Raw genomic sequence first — 16,848 nt, 5'->3', positions numbered from 1 at the left:
CTTAAACAAATTTACAAGAAATAAACAAACCCATCAAAAAGTGGGTGAAGGATATGAACAGACACTTCTCTAAAGAAGACATTTATGCCGCCAACAATACCTGATGTAAATGACGAGCTGATGGGTGCTGACGAGTTGATGGGTGCAGCACACCAACATGGCACAAGTATACATATGTAACAAACCTGCACGTTATCCACATGTACCCTAGACTTAAAGTATAATAAAAAAAATAAAAAATAAAAAATAGAAAAAAAAACATATGAAAAAAAGCTCATCATCACTGGTCATTAGAGAAATGCATATCAAAACCACAGTAAGATACCATCTCAGGCCAGTTAGAATGGCGATCATTAAAATGTCAGGAAAACAACAGATGCTGGAGAGGATGTGGGGAAATAGGAATGCTTTTACACTGTTGGTGGGAGGGAGTGTAAATTAGTTCAACCATTGCGGAAGACAATGTGGTGATTCCTCAAGGATCTAGAAATAGAAATACCATTTGATCCAGCAATACCATTACCGAGTATATACCCAAAGAATTATAAATCACTCTACTATAAAGACACATGCACACATATGTTTATTATAGCACTATTCACAATAGCAAAGACTTAGAACCAATCCAAATGCCCATCAATGATAGACTGGATAAAGAAAACATGGCACATATACACCATGGAATACTATGCAACCGTAAAAAAGATGAGCTCACGTCTTTTGCAGGGAGATGGATGAAGGTGGAAACCATCATTCTCAGCAAACTAACGCAAGAACAGAAAACCAAACACCACATGTTCTCACTCATAAGTGGGAGCTGAACAATGAGAACCTGCGGACACAGGGAGGGGAACTTCACACACCGGGGCCTTTCGGGGAGTGAGGGGCTACAGGAGGCATAGCATTAAGAGAAATACCCACTGTAGATAATGGGTTGACAGGTTCAGCAAATGACCATGGCACATGTATACCTATGTGACAAACCTACACATTCTGCACGTGTACCCCAGAACTTAAAGTGTAATAAAACACTTTTTAAAAGGAGTTTTAAATGTTTCCAATAAAGAGAGAAATGATAAATGCTCAAGGTGATGAATGCCCTAAATTTCCTAATATCCTGACTTTATCACTACACATTTGATCCATGTAACAAAATATCACACGTACCCCAAAATGTGTATAGGTATTAAGAATCAATAAAAAATAGCAGAGAGAGTCTTCTTATTTTCCATATTAGTTACAACCAAGCCACTCCATTGCTGGAACAAATATGGTAGTGGTTGTCATGGGGAGTGATGATGATGATGATCATGATGATGATGATCACAATGCTGGAAAAAATGATGATATGTTGCTGTGAATAAACCTCTATCAAATGGCAGCCAATTATGTATTAGGTATTGTGCCAATAAAATTTCAGATAGTAATTCAATTTTATGCCTTAGACACATTCGTTAAGTAAATGTTATTTTGCTCACTTTGCAGTAAAGAGATTGACATTCAGAGAAGTTGAATAATATGTTCCTCAAATCAACCAAACACTAATTAAGGAAAATAAAACAGGTTTAAAATTGTACAGAAATAATCTTTGATATGTCCCAAATTGTGAGATCCTGCTTGTGGATGAAAGAAAGGTGGAAATATACCCAAATGATTATAAAATATTGCTAATAAAGCAGATTTGAAAAGAAACAAAAGATCCATTCACAAATATTATGCATAGATACTTTATTCAGAGAGTGAAAGGAAAGTGACAGCTGCACGGGTGGTAGAAGCTCATGCCCAGGGGACAGACAGGCACAGAACACATCAACAGAATTCTCTGATGGTTCCCAGGGAGAGAGCTGCTCTTTCTTCTGAAGCTCTGGGAGCTGGCACAGCCCAGGGCTTCCTTTGTTCAGTCTCCACCTGGACAGTGGCAGTATGGCAGCCTCAAAAAGGAAATCTTTTGCTATCAAGGATCATCACAGGCAGATAAAAGCTCCCTGTGTATCCCTTGATGGGTTTGATGAGAAGATGCAGGTGAAGCTGTGGAACGAGGTGAGTCAATTATCCTTATCCTTTCATGGTCCTGATGAATCCTGAAGCTGTTACTTGCTCTTGGGTGGACACTTTGGCTGGCAGGGTGGGGAAGGTGGCACAGGAGGACATTTCTGCTGGCACTGCTGAGGTGGGCAGGGCTCTGGACACTTTGGTGGTGGGCAGGGCTCAGGGCACTTCGGGGGTGGACATGGCTCTGGGCACTTTGGCGTGGGGCACACAGGAGGTGGCTGGCAGGGCTGCTTGCACTGCTGCTGTTGGTAAGACATCCTGCTGGAGTCTCAGAATCTGAAAGAAATGATATGACAGTGTTCATGGGAATGGACTCCTCCAGAGAGAGAAGCCAAAGCTTGTGTAATACCATGGCATATTATTTCTCCTATCTCCAAGAAATTATTTAAACTCTTAATTCCCTTTTCAAGACTCCCTGGTTTCTCACTTCCACTTCAGCGAATTACTTCATTGTCCCTGGGAATTCCTGTGTTTTCTCATATAATTTTTCCAAAGAAAATACCTCTGTAGTAAACAACCAAGCATGTTATTTCTATGAAAATAACATCTTCAAGAAAGGCAGTCACAAGTTCAGATACCCAGGGCTACCTCACAAGCTATTCCTATCATCGTTATCTGTTGTAAAATCCCAGTGGGTTGACATGGGCACAGAGAAAAGGGCTGTTTGGGAAGAATTGCATGCTCTCACACCTGCCACGACATAAACCTTTGAAAAGGACACCAGAAAAGCAAAGAAAAAAGAAAAATACTTTGTTATTTTATTCTTGTTCAAATCAAAGCTTTCCCCTTAACTAACTTCTCTGTCCATATGAACCCCTAGCTGTGTACCAAAAGAAAGCTAAAATAGCATATCATTGTGCTCTAATCGTACATTTCCATCCACTAAATAGTATCAAATCAACATTCATAGGATTGAATCAACCAAACTTGCTGTACTCAGATTAAATTCAACATTTCAGGGCACAAAGAACAGAGGAACTCAAGGAAGCAGACTCACCAGGTTCTCCAAGGCAGATCGGTGCTCAGGTACCAGGAGTTCAGGAGCAGTGCAGCAGAAAACCTCTTTATAGGGCCTGCTGCACCACCCAACAGGAAATGGAACTGCCAAAAACTACGCTGATCCAGTATTGTCTTAAGCCAAATGCAAATGTATCCATAACTGGCCTGACAGTGATTATCAAACTAGGAAATATCCTGTTCTGGGATCTCCCCACTGGGTTAAGTGCTCCTGACTCACGGAAGCCCTGCCTTAGATCTCAGTTTCAGTGACCTATGGCAAAGAAGGAATTGGGGAATTCTCTAACTCGTGGTCAAGGGCTCTCTTTTTTGACTGGGGGCAATGATCCTTTCCTGTCTTACACCTCCCCTAAATCATAAAACTTCCTGCCTTGATCCACTTTAGCTGAATGCCATATTGTGGTACATGAACCCATCTCTACCTCTACTTTCCTTATACAATTTGCCAATGTGCTAGAAGGAAGGGGAGACCTAACAAAGACCTGAATTCTAGCCCCAGAATTTTTTTTTTTTTTTTTTTTTTTTTTTTTTTTTTTTTTTTTGCTAAGTTGTGTGACCACAGCCAGGTCACCTCTCCTCCCTGGGATTATAAGCAGGGGAGAATCACACTTACCTCTGGAGTTGGAAGCTGACCGCATTGTGCCATCTGCTGACCCTGTTCAAGCCAGAAACTTTCTCCTCCACTTCTATCTTTCTCTCTCATAGGACCCTGGATTTTACGATTTTCCTTTCCCCTTTGAATCTATCTTCTCCATCCAATTTGTACTGGCAATTGTCACCCAGGACAGATTCCAGGGTGAGAGCACATTTGCTACTTGCCGCCATCAAGGATGTGTACTATTGTCTTTTTATTTATAAAAATGTATTCTTAGCCACCACATTAAGGAAATGGAGAGACGTGAAACAAAATTACAAGCATTCATGGTATTGAACCATGCCTATGTGATTCCCTGTAACCATCCTATAGAGAACAAGCTGCACAGACTCACATTATCATATGTAAATAATTAGAAGTAGGTTTGCAGAGTGGAGATGGTCAGAGCACTTAAAGTCTGAAATCTGGGGGAAAATACAAACTAAGTATAATCTAAAATGTATTCTTCCTGTCTGTTTCCAAACAGGTTTTAGGAGTTTCTCGGTGTTTTTTAATTTGTTTTCATATTCTTTCTTTGTCTTTTCCATAAGCCCCCTAGTCCCATGACCTGCTAGATTATCAAGTCACACCCCAATGTACACCTCTCATCTATCCATTTTGTTACATATTGTTCACTCAACATATATATTGTCAACACATATAGTGACTCCTCTTTCATATCTTTCATAAACTCTTCCTGCAATCAGTGAGGCTTACTAAACACGGTATGTTGAATATTTAAGGTGATGTTGCTAGAGCTTCCTTAGAGCAATAATCAGGAAGCTTTGCAAGAATGTGGTTTATAATTGGAGAAGAAGAAAGGAAAATGAGGAAGAGGAAAGACTCAAAATCACTGGAGCAGTCACCAGCTATGCTCCAGGAAGGGCAGAAGTGCTGAATCAACCAAGCATCACATCCCTCAGTTAAGCAGGTTAGGTTCCCAGAACTGCCATTGCTCCTGTCAGTAAGGAAGGGCTTTGAGGCAAGATCACTACTGGCCAGGACAGTACAGAAATAAAAACATCACGTCAGCGTCAGCACCTTAAAGTGAGGTGTTTACAAATGGTGTTCTCACCAAATGATCCCTACAAACTATTACACATGCCAAGCACATCAGACGACAAAGTAAACGGCCTTTATTCAATAGGTCACCTACTACTCCCCAACAGCCTCACATCACATCTAAAACACAAATCCTTAGAGAAATGTCTGATTTCTAACATGCAAAATTGGAGAATTTGCTGCCAAATGAGATCATTGTGTGAGATAATACAGTTTGGGTCACTCCCTGAGACTCCCCTTCTGAGGACACCCCACTCAAACAGGCTGCTTATCACAGCAGTGCAGGCACCAGAGTGCCAGCAGCCCTAGTGCTTCCAGCATCTCAGACAGGGTCACTTTACAAGTTGAGATGGTGAACTTGAAACTCAGAGTTCCTCACAGACCAGCTACATGAGGAATGGCCACAACATGAAGAGGGGCAGCTAGCGGTCACAGCTTCCCCTGAGACATCCAGGCCCTGCAGAATTCTTAAGATCATTGGGAAGGATGTTTTGGAAGACTATTTAATATTATTTAAAACATTCAAATTATAGTAAAAACATATATAAAGCATGACAACATTTTAACATTTATTTATGAAAAGATAAGAAATACCTAAAACATTTTATTAAATGTGATTCTGTTTGGTTGCTGTAATTACAGATGATTTTTATTTTCTTATTTTCCTTTTCAAAATATTCTCCAAATGTTACCTATTATTTTGTAAAGACTCTTAAAATTCTTCTTTGAAAAGCTGACAAGAAACAAGTCTGTCCATAGCTCAATTAGTGAGATAATGATCTTCTTCCTTTTAAGCATCTCTGGTCAAACACTAAAGGTGGGGCCGGATGTGAGTAGGAGTTGTTTTATTATTATACCCCAATATTTAATTACCTCCCTATTATAATCTTTCTTGAAGAAAAATCCTAATAATAATCACCCTTTCTCCTACCAGTGACATAAACACAGGGAAGCCACAAGCACCCAATAGCCATACGTGTCTATGAAACAGTTCACCAAAATTGAGAGATCATACTAGGGTAAAAACATCAGGAATGAGTTTGTCTACTATCCAAGAGCCAGAAAGATAGAAATCGTAAAATTGGTCTGATTATGATGAAATTGGAAGAAACTGATGGTTACTAAGACAGGTGGTAAGGATAATAGAACATAGTGATAATAATAGTACATAGTGATAATAGTAATAGCTACCATTAAATTAGGTACCTTAGGACTTAGTACTTTATGTGCTTAGACTTATGACTACAGATAGTACTCATAATAGTAATGTAATACATTGTTAATCAAGGAAATAGAGCCAGAACATCAAGTCTGATATGTGTTTGATGGTGAGTAAATTATTTGCTTTATCTTTAAGATCTTTTACATCATATTTCTTTTAGGTCAGTGCCCGAAGATTTTAGGGGGAAGCAAATGAAACTACTTTATTTGAATGAGGTGTGGTGAAATAATAAGATGGGCTAACCTTGATACTTACTCTTTTGTGGTGAAAATGAGAGTTAATCAAAGAAGAAATATAGAATAAAGTACAGAAACAAGATAATTTAATTGTTCCTAGTTATTTGGACTAAGATTGTCTTCTGACTACTGTTAAGTACAAAAATAAAAAACTAAATATGATAAATGCAATATGTTAACTGTGTTAGTTTACAGAAAATTGACATTTGTAAATATTTAGCATTCTGTATAAAAATATATAATGTAATCTCTAATCTAGTTTACTATTACTATGATTAGCTGTTCAGGACAATAAAAAATTCTCTCACTTAAATAACATGTTTCTTCTGGTGGCAGATTACCTAAATTTCACTTTAAGTCCTTATAAGGAACTGAATCATTCATTAGCATTAACCTTCCCAAAGCCAAAAGGGCCTGTAAATTCTAGTTTTATTTTCTGTAAATGTTAGATCAGACTAGTTAAAAGAATAATTTCAAGAGCTATCAGAAATACAGGATGATCTTATATGCTTTGTGTTAGGGAGATTTAAAACATAGGCTAAGAAACAGAATAAATCTAACACTTCTCCTCTTAAGAATCTTTTAAGACAGTGAATGTGCATGGATTTAAAGTTTCCTCCCTTCACACACAAAAATAAATAAATAAAGGAAAGCAAGTAAACCTGGACAAAACTGTGAAAAACTCTGGAGCGGAAAAGCAGTTTAAACTCTAACATAGAAGAGGGCTGACAGCATTGTACCATAAGTCAAAGAGAAGTTAAATAAAATATAAACAGAAAAATCAAAGCTGACTCATGATCTCACAGAGCTAAACATAATTTTACCATAGGATCCACCATCATGACTCCTAGAAATTCATGTAACAGATTTCAAAATATGCCCATAAAAAATAACCTATATTCAAATGTTTATAGTAGTTTCATTCATAATTTCCAAGAATTACAATCCACCAAAATGTCCTTCAGTAGATGAATAAATAAATTGTAGTATATCACATCCACAGAGTGGAATACTGTACAGTAACAAAATGGAATGACCTATCAAGACTCACAAAGACAAAGTTGAAATTTAAATGCAAATTGGTAAGTAACAGAAGTCAGTCTTAAAGGCTACATACTTTAAGGTTTCACATATGTGACTGCTGTAAAAGATAAATTTACACATCCAAAGAGTTCAACAAACCCTTAGTAAAACAAATTCAAAGAGAACTACATGGAGGCACATTATAATCAACCTATCAAAGACAGAATCTTTAAAGCAACAAGAGATAAGTGAATCTTCATATATAAGTGATCCTTAATACGACTGTTGATCAATTTATCATCAGTTGCCTTGGAGATCAGGAGGCAGTGGGATGATATAATAAGACTGCTGAAAGGAAAAATTGGTAACCTAGAATTTCGCTTCTGGCAAAATTGTACTTAAAAATGAGGGCAAAATTATAACATTCTCTGATAATCAAAACCTGAGGCTGTTCATTGCTCCTAGATTTCCCATGTAAGAAATGATAGAGCCGGGCGCGGTGGCTCATGCCTGGAATCCCAGCACTTTGGGAGGCGGAGGTGGGCAGATCACAAGGTCAGGAGATCGAGACCATCCTGGCTAACACGGTGAAACCCCGTCTCTACCAAAAAATGCAAAAAACTAGCCGGGCGCGGTGGTGGGCGCCTGTAATCCCAGCTACTCCGGAGGCTGAGGCAGGAGAATGGGGTAAACCCGGGAGGTGGAGCTTGCAGTGAGCTGAGATCCGACTACTGCACTCCAGCCTGGGCCACAGAGCGAGACTCCGTCTCAAAAAAAGAAAAGAAAAGAAAAGAAACCTATAAACATAAATCAATAGCATAAAGGAAAAAGCATATAATTATTTCAATAGATGAAGAGAAAGAATTTGATAAAATTCAGTATCTTTTCATGATACAAACACCCAACAAACTAAGCACAGAAGAAACATACTTCAGTGTAATAAAGTCCATGTGTGGGAAACACACAGTCAACATCATTCTAAATGAGGAAAACCTGAAAACCTTTCCTCTAAGAACTGAAACAAGACAAGGATGCCCACGTTCATCACTCCTATTCAATAAGGTACTAGAAGTTCTAGTCAGAGCAATCAGACAAGAGAGAACCATCCAAATTGGAAAAGAAGACGTCAGATTGTTACTCTTTGCAGATGACATGATCTTGTATCTGGAAAAGCATAAAGACACCACCAAAAAACTCTTAGATTTTATAAATAAATTCAGTAGTTACAAGATACAACATCAAAATAAAAATCAGTAGCATTTCTATGCACCAATAATGCATTGGCTAAGGAAGAAATGATAAAGGCAATCCCATTTAGAACACCTACAAAAGAAAAAATAGAATACCTAGCAATAAATTCAACTAAGGAGATGAAAACTTTTTAGAAAGAAAACTACAAAACACTGATGAAAAAAAAAAGAACATGAAAACAAATTGAAAGATATTCCATACTCATGAATCAGAAGAATTACTATTGTCAAAATGACCATACTGCCCAAAGCAATCTACAGATTCAATGAATCCGTATCAAAATACCAGTGTCATTCTTCACAGAAATAGGAAAAAACAATTCTAAAATTCATTTGGAACCAAAAAACACCCTGAATAGCCAAAGCAATCCTGAGCAAAAAGAGCAAAGCTGGAGGCATCACACTACCTGACTTCAAAATATGTCACAAGGATACAGTCAACAAAATAACATGCTATTATATAAAAGCAGATACATAAACCAATGGAAAATAATAAAGAACCCAAATATAAACCCCCATATTTACAACCAACTGAATTTGACAAAGATGCCAAGAATATACATTGGAGAAAGGACAAGTTTCTCAATAAACTGTTCAGAAAAAAATGGAATTCATATGCAGAAGAATGAAATATGGGCTTATATCTCTCATCATATACAAAAGCCAACTGAATATGGATTAAAGACTTAAATGTAAGACCTGAAACTATAAAACTACTAGAAGAACACACAGGAAACGTACTCTATGATGTTAGAGTATGCAAGGAATTTTCGGGTAAGACTTTAAAAGCAGAGGTAATAATAGCAATTTCACAAAAAAAATACCAAAAATAGAACTACCATTCAATTCAGCAATGTAACTACTGTGTGTCTATACAAAGGAAAATAAATCAGTGTAGCAAAGGGATGCCTGAACTCCCAAGGTTATTTCAGCACTATTCACAATAGCAAAGATGTGTGATCAGCCTAAGTGTCCATCAACCTAAGTGTCCATCAACGAATGAATGGAAAAAGAAAATATAGTATATACCTACAATGAAATACTACTTGGTTGTAAAAAAAAGAATGAAACCATGTTGTTTGCAACAACATCGATGAAACTGGAGGTCATTATCTTAAGTGAAATAAGTCAAGCACAGAAAGGCAAACATCACATGTTCTCACTCATATGTGGAGGCTAGAAAAGTCAGTATCATGAAGATAGATATCATGGAGAATAGAATGATAGATACCTGAGGCAGGGAAGGGTGTTTGTGGGGGATGGGGTGATGTTGGTTAATGGGTACAAACAAAAAGATAGAAGGAATAATTTTTAATATTTGATAGCAGAGTAGGGTGACTACAGTTTACAACAATGTATTCTATATTTCACAAGAGCTAGGAGAGAAAAATTAAAATGTTCCTAACAAAGAAAAAAGATAAATACCCCAGGTGATGGATAATCTAAATTTCCTGATATCCTGACTTGATCATTACACATTCTATCCGTGTAACGAGATATCATATGTACCCCGTAATTGTGTACAAGTATTACAAATTCATAAAAAATAACAATAGAGACTCTTCTTATTTCCTGTATTAGTTATATCCAAGCTAGCTACTCTTTTGCTGGAGCAACTATGGTAGTGGTTGTAGTGGTGTAGTGATGCTGGTGATGATGATAGTGATGATGATGAAGACAATGATGATATATTCCTGCTAATAAACCTCAATTAAATGACTGCTAATTATGTGTCAGGCATTGTGCCAACCAAATTTCAGATAGTAATTCAATTTTATGCCTTAGACTAGTTTGTTATGTAAACGTTATTTTGCTCACTTTGCAGTAAAGAGACTGACATTTGGAGAAGTTGAATCATATGTTCCTCGAATCAATCAAATGCTAATTAAGGAAAATAACACGGGTTTAAAATAATACAGAAATAATTTCTAGTATGACCCAAATTTCCTACAATATTCATGAATGGTCCTGGGGACCAAAGAAAGATAGAAGTAAATCCAAATGATCATATGATATTGTTAATAAAGTAGGTTTAAAAAGAAACGAAATATCCACTCACAAAAATATATACATAGCTACTTTATTCAGGGAGTGAAAGGAAAGTGACAAATGCACAGGTGGTAGAAGCTCATGCCCAGGAGACAGACAGACACAGAAAACATCAACAGAATTCTTCCATGGCACCCAAGGAGAAGCTCTGAAAGGCCGGTACAGCTGAGGACTTCCTATCTAAGTCTCCACCTGGATAGTGGCAGTATGGCAGCATCATAAAGGGAAGCTTTTGCTGTCAGGGAACATCACGGGGAGATCACTGGCTAAGGGGAAAGAAGCTCCCGTGTATCCCTGAATGACTTTGATGAGAAGATGCAGGTGAAGTTGTGGAACGAGGTGAGCTAATTATCCTCATCCATTCATGGTCCTGATGAACCCTGAAACTGTTACTTGCTCTTGGGTGGATACTTTGGCTGGCAGGGTGGGGAAGGTGTCACAGGAGGACATTTCTGCTTGCACTGCTGAGGTGGGCAGGGCTCTGGACACTTTGGTGGTGGGCAGGGCTCAGGGCACTTTGGGGGTGGACATGGCTCTGGGCACTTTGGCGTGGGGCACACAGGAGGTGGCTGGCAGGGCTGCTTGCACTGCTGCTGTTGATAAGACATCCTGCTGGAGTCTCAGAATCTGAAAGAAATGATACGACAGTGTTCACAGGAAGGGCCTCTCACAAAGAAAAGCCAACGTTTATGTAATACTATGGGATATTATTTCTCCAATCTCCAAAAAATTATTTAAACTCCTCATTCCCTTTTCATGACTCTGGTTTATCCTTTCCACTTTAGCAAATTGCTTTATCAACCCTGGGAAATCCTCTGTTTTCTCATGCAATTTTTCCAAAGAAAATATCTCTCTTATAAAGAATCAAACATGAAAATAACCACTTCAAGAAAGGCAGTCACAAGTTCAGACACCCTGGGCAATCTCAGAAGCTATTCCTATCATCATTATCTGTTGTAAAGTCCCGGTGGGCTGATGGCCACAGAGCAAAGGGCCATTTGGGAAGAACTGCAGGCTCTGACACCTGTTAAAACACAAATGTTTGAAAAGGACACCAGAAAGATATCAAAAAAAGGAAAAACACTTTGCTTTTACCGCTTCTTCAAATCAAAGCCTTCCTGTTAACTTCTCTGTTCATATGAATACCAAACTGCTTACAAAAAAAAGCTAAAACAGTGTATCATTATGATTTAATCCTCAGGTTCCACCCACTAAGTAGTGTCGAAACTGTAATCAGAGGTTTGGATCAACCATGCTTTCTGTCTTCAGATTAAATTCAACATTTGAGGGCAAAAAGAACAGAGGAACTCAAGTAAGCAGACTCACCGGGTTCTCCAAAGCAGATCAGTGCTCAAGTACCAGGAGTTTAGGAGTTATATGGCAGAGAACCTCTTTATAGGGACTGCTGCCCCACCCAGGGGGAAGTAGAACTGCCTAAAATGGGCTGGATCAAGTAATGTCCCATCCAAAATGCAAATGTATCCATAACTGGCATAACAGGGAATCTCAAAAAAGGAAATATCCTGTTCTGAGATCTCCCGCTGAATTAAGTGCTCATGACTCATGGAGGCCCTGCCTTAGCTCTCAGTTTCAGTGACTTATGGCAGAGAAAACTGGCAGATTCTCTAACTGGTGGTCCAAGACTATCTTTCTTGATTGGGGGAAAGGATCCCTTTCTATCTTACCCTTTCCCTGAATTATAAAGCATCCTGCTCTGATCCACTTTAGCTGATTTCTATATTGTTGTACATGAACTCAACTCTACCTCTACTCCCTTAGTATAATTTGCCAATTTGCTAGAAGTAATGAGAAACTGAACATAGTTCTATCATTGCCAAGTCCTGTGATCACAGGTAGGTCACTTCTCCTCCCTGGGTTTGAGCTTTTCTCTATTCACAGGAGAGCATACTTGGCTCTGGGTTAGAGACTGTCCACATTGTGCTATTTGTAGACCCTTCTTCAAGTCTGAAATTTTTTCCTCCATCTCTTTTTTTTTTTTCCTATATAATCCTGGGTTTGACTTATATTCTTTGCACTTTTAGAGCTGTCTTTTCCACCCAATTCATAGAGGCATTTCTCTGCCAGGACAGATTCCACAGTGGAATCCAGTCCCCTCAGCACTTTTCCTCCTTGCTGCCCTCAAATATGTGTACTATACACCTTTTAAGGAATTAAAAACTGTCCTCTTAATCGCCACATTAAAGAAATGGAGAGAAGTGAACAAAAACCACATGGAATCACCTAAAACCTATTTATTGAACCGTGCCTATGTGGTTCCCCACAGCAGAGAACAAGATGCATAGACTCACCATCACATGTAAATTCTGGAGATCGGGAATGCACACAAGGCTCTTCCCACTGCTGCTTCTACTTTTATATTCCCCACTGCTCCATAAATCAGTTCCAGCACTGGGGAGGGTTAAGGCCTTCTCCCATGGCCTGGATTGCCAGGTTACCTAGTGGTGTATATCCTGGAGGCAGTCCTTCCACGCTAACACTCTTAAAAACTCAAAGGATTATAAATCATGCTGCTATAAAGACACATGCACACGTATGTTTATTGCGGCACTATTCACAATAGCAAAGACTTGGAATCAACCCAAATGTCCATCAGTGACAGACTGGATTAAGAAAATGTGGCACATATACACCATGGAATACTCTGCAGCCATAAAAAAGGATGAGTTTGTGTCCTTTGTAGGGACATGGATGCAGCTGGAAACCATCATTCTTAGCAAACTATCACAAGAACAGAAAACCAAACACCGCATATTCTCACTCATAGGTGGGAACTGAACAATGAGATCACTTGGACTCGGGAAGGGGAACATCACACACAGGGGCCTATCATGGGGAGGGGGGAGGGGGGAGGGGGGAGGGATTGCATTGGGAGTTATACCTGATGTAAATGACGAGTTGATGGGTGCTGACGAGTTGATGGGTGCAGCACAGCAACATGGCACAAGTATACATATGTAACAAACCTGCACGTTATGCACATGTACCCTAGAACTTAAAGTATAATTATAATTAAAAAAATAAAATTTAAAAGAAAAAAAAAAAAAAACTCTGTTTTCTGCCTGGCTCGCAGTGTAGGTTGCAGCCTGCAGCTTTTTCAAAGGATGTGTGGTTTTTTTGTTTCGTTTGTTTGTTTGTTTGTTTCAGTTTTCCTGTTAAGTTCCTGCATTGCTTCTTGGGAAAAAGTTCACAGTGTGGATCTCTACACACTATTTTGTCTTTCCAAGTGAGAGAGGCATGCTAACAATGTCTCCAATCCACCATATTGGAAAAATAAAAATAAACTTCACTCGGAATTTTAAGGCCTTTATCCATTGACTCCTAGCAGCCTGTATTGCTGATACAGTGTTTGATGCTAAGGATTACTCAGAAGAGGAATTTCTTTATAAATCTGGAGGTGGACTTGAAGACGCAATTAAAGAGGATCTTTTAAATTCAGGGCACAAAGGAGCCAAAAGTCCTCCTGATTGGGTATGAGAGTTGATGAGGAAAGGAAGAGAAACAGTAGAATGATGAGGGAAAGGCCAATGTGGTTTTTTTTTTTCTCTTAGCTGCACAAATTGTGGAAGATGGCTGAGTCCTGTATCTGCTTTGAGACAATATTTCTCCCACACATTCTTTATTAGGGAATTACATAAGGATATTCTTCAATGAGCAGTGGCATAAGCTCAAGAAACAGAAAGGCGGAGAAATGGTGGGTTTAATCCAGGAAATTACTTTAAGAAGGGAAGAGAGAGGACAAGGGGTGTACAGAAGACCTGGAGAGCTGTCAGCACAGACTGGAAAAAAACAAACAGAAACCTCCAGAAATGACCATCTGAAAAGGAAGAAGGAGAACAGACTCTAAATCATCCTTTAAATTTTCGAACAACCCAACAAGAAAATAAAGGCCATTGAAGCTTTAAAATATAGATGCGGAAGAAGCTAATAAATATAGCTCCTGCAGTAAATTCTTATAAAACTGCTTTGTCAAATACAACCATCCAAGAGATATAATCTACTAAACATCCCGTAGGTGGAGAGCTATGGTAAGATAAATAGTAGTTAGCAATGTATCATTTTAAATAATGAAATAAGCATAATCGTATGTAGGAACTGAGGTCATAAAACAGAGCATCAATATTTATAAACCCTAACAATGTGAAAATTTCTATATTACTAGCAAAAATGTTGAAGTGAAAATGGGTTGGGAAGATACAAATTTACTCAACATTTATATTGGTAATTCTGTAATACTATTTGATATTGAAATGTGGAGATAAGAAAATAATGACTCCAAATGCTTCGCATTTTAAGATCGGCTTATTCACAATGTTGCAGAAATCTGAGCACTGGAGAAAATTTTTCCTGACATTTGACAATTCTTCTTTTCTTTTTTTTCTTAATTTATTTATGATTATTATTATACTTTAAGTTCTAGGGTACATATGCATAACGTGCAGGTTTGTTACATATGTATACTTGTGCCATGTTGGTGTGCTTCCCCATCAACTCGTCAGCACCCATCAACTCGTCATTTACATCAGGTATAACTCCCAATGCAATCCCTCCCCCCTCCCCCCTCCTCCCTCCCCATGATAGGCCCCGGTGTGTGATGTTCCCCTTCCCGAGTCCAAGTGATCTCATTGTTCAGTTCCCACCTATGAGTGAGAATATGCGGTGTTTGGTTTTCTGTTCTTGTGATAGTTTGCTAAGAATGATGGTTTCCAGCTGCATCCATGTCCCTACAAAGGACACAAACTCATCCTTTTTTATGGCTGCAGAGTATTCCATGGTGTATATGTGCCACATTTTCTTAATCCAGTCTGTCACTGATGGACATTTGGGTTGATTCCAAGTCTTTGCTATTGTGAATAGTGCCGCAATAAACATACGTGTGCATGTGTCTTTATAGCAGAATGATTTATAATCCTTTGGGTATATACCCAGTAATGGGATGGCTGGGTCATATGGTACATCTAGTTCTAGATCCTTGAGGAATCACCATACTGTTTTCCATAATGGTTGAACTAGTTTACAATCCCACCAACAGTGTAAAAGTGTTCCTATTTATCCACATCCTCTCCAACGCCTGTTGTTTCCTGACTTTTTAATGATCGCCATTCTAACTGGTGTGAGATGGTATCTCATTGTGGTTTTGACTTGCATTTCTCTGATGGCCAGTGATGATGAGCATTTTTTCATGTGTCTGTTGGCTGTATGAATGTCTTCTTTTGAGAAATGTCTGTTCATATCCTTTGCCCACTTTTTGATGGGGTTGTTTGTTTTTTTCTTGTAAATTTGTTTGAGTTCTTTGTAGGTTCTGGATATTAGCCCTTTGTCAGATGAGTAGATTGCAAAAATTTTCTCCCGTTCTGTAGGTTGCCTGTTCACTCTGATGGTAGTTTCTTTTGCTGTGCAGAAGCTCTTTAGTTTAATGAGATCCCATTTGTCAATTGTGGCTTTTGCTGCCGTTGCTTTTGGTGTTTTAGACATGAAGTCTTTGCCCATGCCTATGTCCTGAATGGTACTACCTAGGTTTTCTTCTAGGGTTGTTATGGTATTAGGTCTAACATTTAAGTCTCTAATCCATCTTGAATTAATTTTCGTATAAGGAGTAAGGAAAGGATCCAGTTTCAGCTTTCTACTTATGGCTAGCCAATTTTCCCAGCATCCTTTATTAAATAGGGAATCCTTTCCCCATTTCTTGTTTCTCTCAGGTTTGTCAAAGATCAGATGGCTGTAGATGTGTGGTATTATTTCTGAGGACTCTGTTCTGTTCCATTGGTCTATATCTCTGTTTTGGTACCAGTACCATGCTGTTTTGGTTACTGTAGCCTTGTAGTATAGTTTGAAGTCAGGTAGCGTGATGCCTCCAGCTTTGTTCTTTTGACTTAGGATTGTCTTGGCAATGCGGGGTCTTTTTTGGTTCCATATGAACTTTAAAGCAGTTTTTTCCAATTCTGTGAAGAAACTCATTGGTAGCTTGATGGGGATGGCATTGAATCTATAAATAACCTTGGGCAGTATGGCCATTTTCACGATATTGATTCTTCCTATCCATGAGCATGGTATGTTCTTCCATTTGTTTGTGTCCTCTTTGATTTCACTGAGCAGTGGTTTGTAGTTCTCCTTGAAGAGGTCCTTTACATCCCTTGTAAGTTGGATTCCTAGGTATTTTATTCTCTTTGAAGCAATTGTGAATGGAAGTTCATTCCTGATTTGGCTCTCTGTGTGTCTGTTACTGGTGTATAAGAATGCTTGTGATTTTTGCACATTAATTTTGTATCCTGAGACTTTGCTGAA

The 16,848-nt window shown here is 38.6% G+C and overlaps 1 protein-coding gene across 1 annotated transcript; it reads right to left on the bottom strand.

Annotated features, from left to right (window-relative positions):
- Nucleotides 1-1,774: 1,774 nt before the first annotated feature.
- On the bottom strand, nt 1,775-2,329 carry LOC102125774 (small proline-rich protein 2E). Its single transcript, XM_015453615.3, has one exon. It carries the CDS (start codon nt 2,307-2,309, stop codon nt 2,091-2,093), a length of 219 nt encoding a protein of 72 aa, XP_015309101.3. The 5' UTR covers nt 2,310-2,329; the 3' UTR covers nt 1,775-2,090.
- Nucleotides 2,330-16,848: the final 14,519 nt, after the last annotated feature.

This window comes from Macaca fascicularis, chromosome 1 (assembly GCF_037993035.2).
Source record: "Macaca fascicularis isolate 582-1 chromosome 1, T2T-MFA8v1.1".
Lineage (NCBI taxonomy): Eukaryota > Metazoa > Chordata > Mammalia > Primates > Cercopithecidae > Macaca > Macaca fascicularis.
This window is presented reverse-complemented; position numbering and strand designations above follow the sequence as displayed.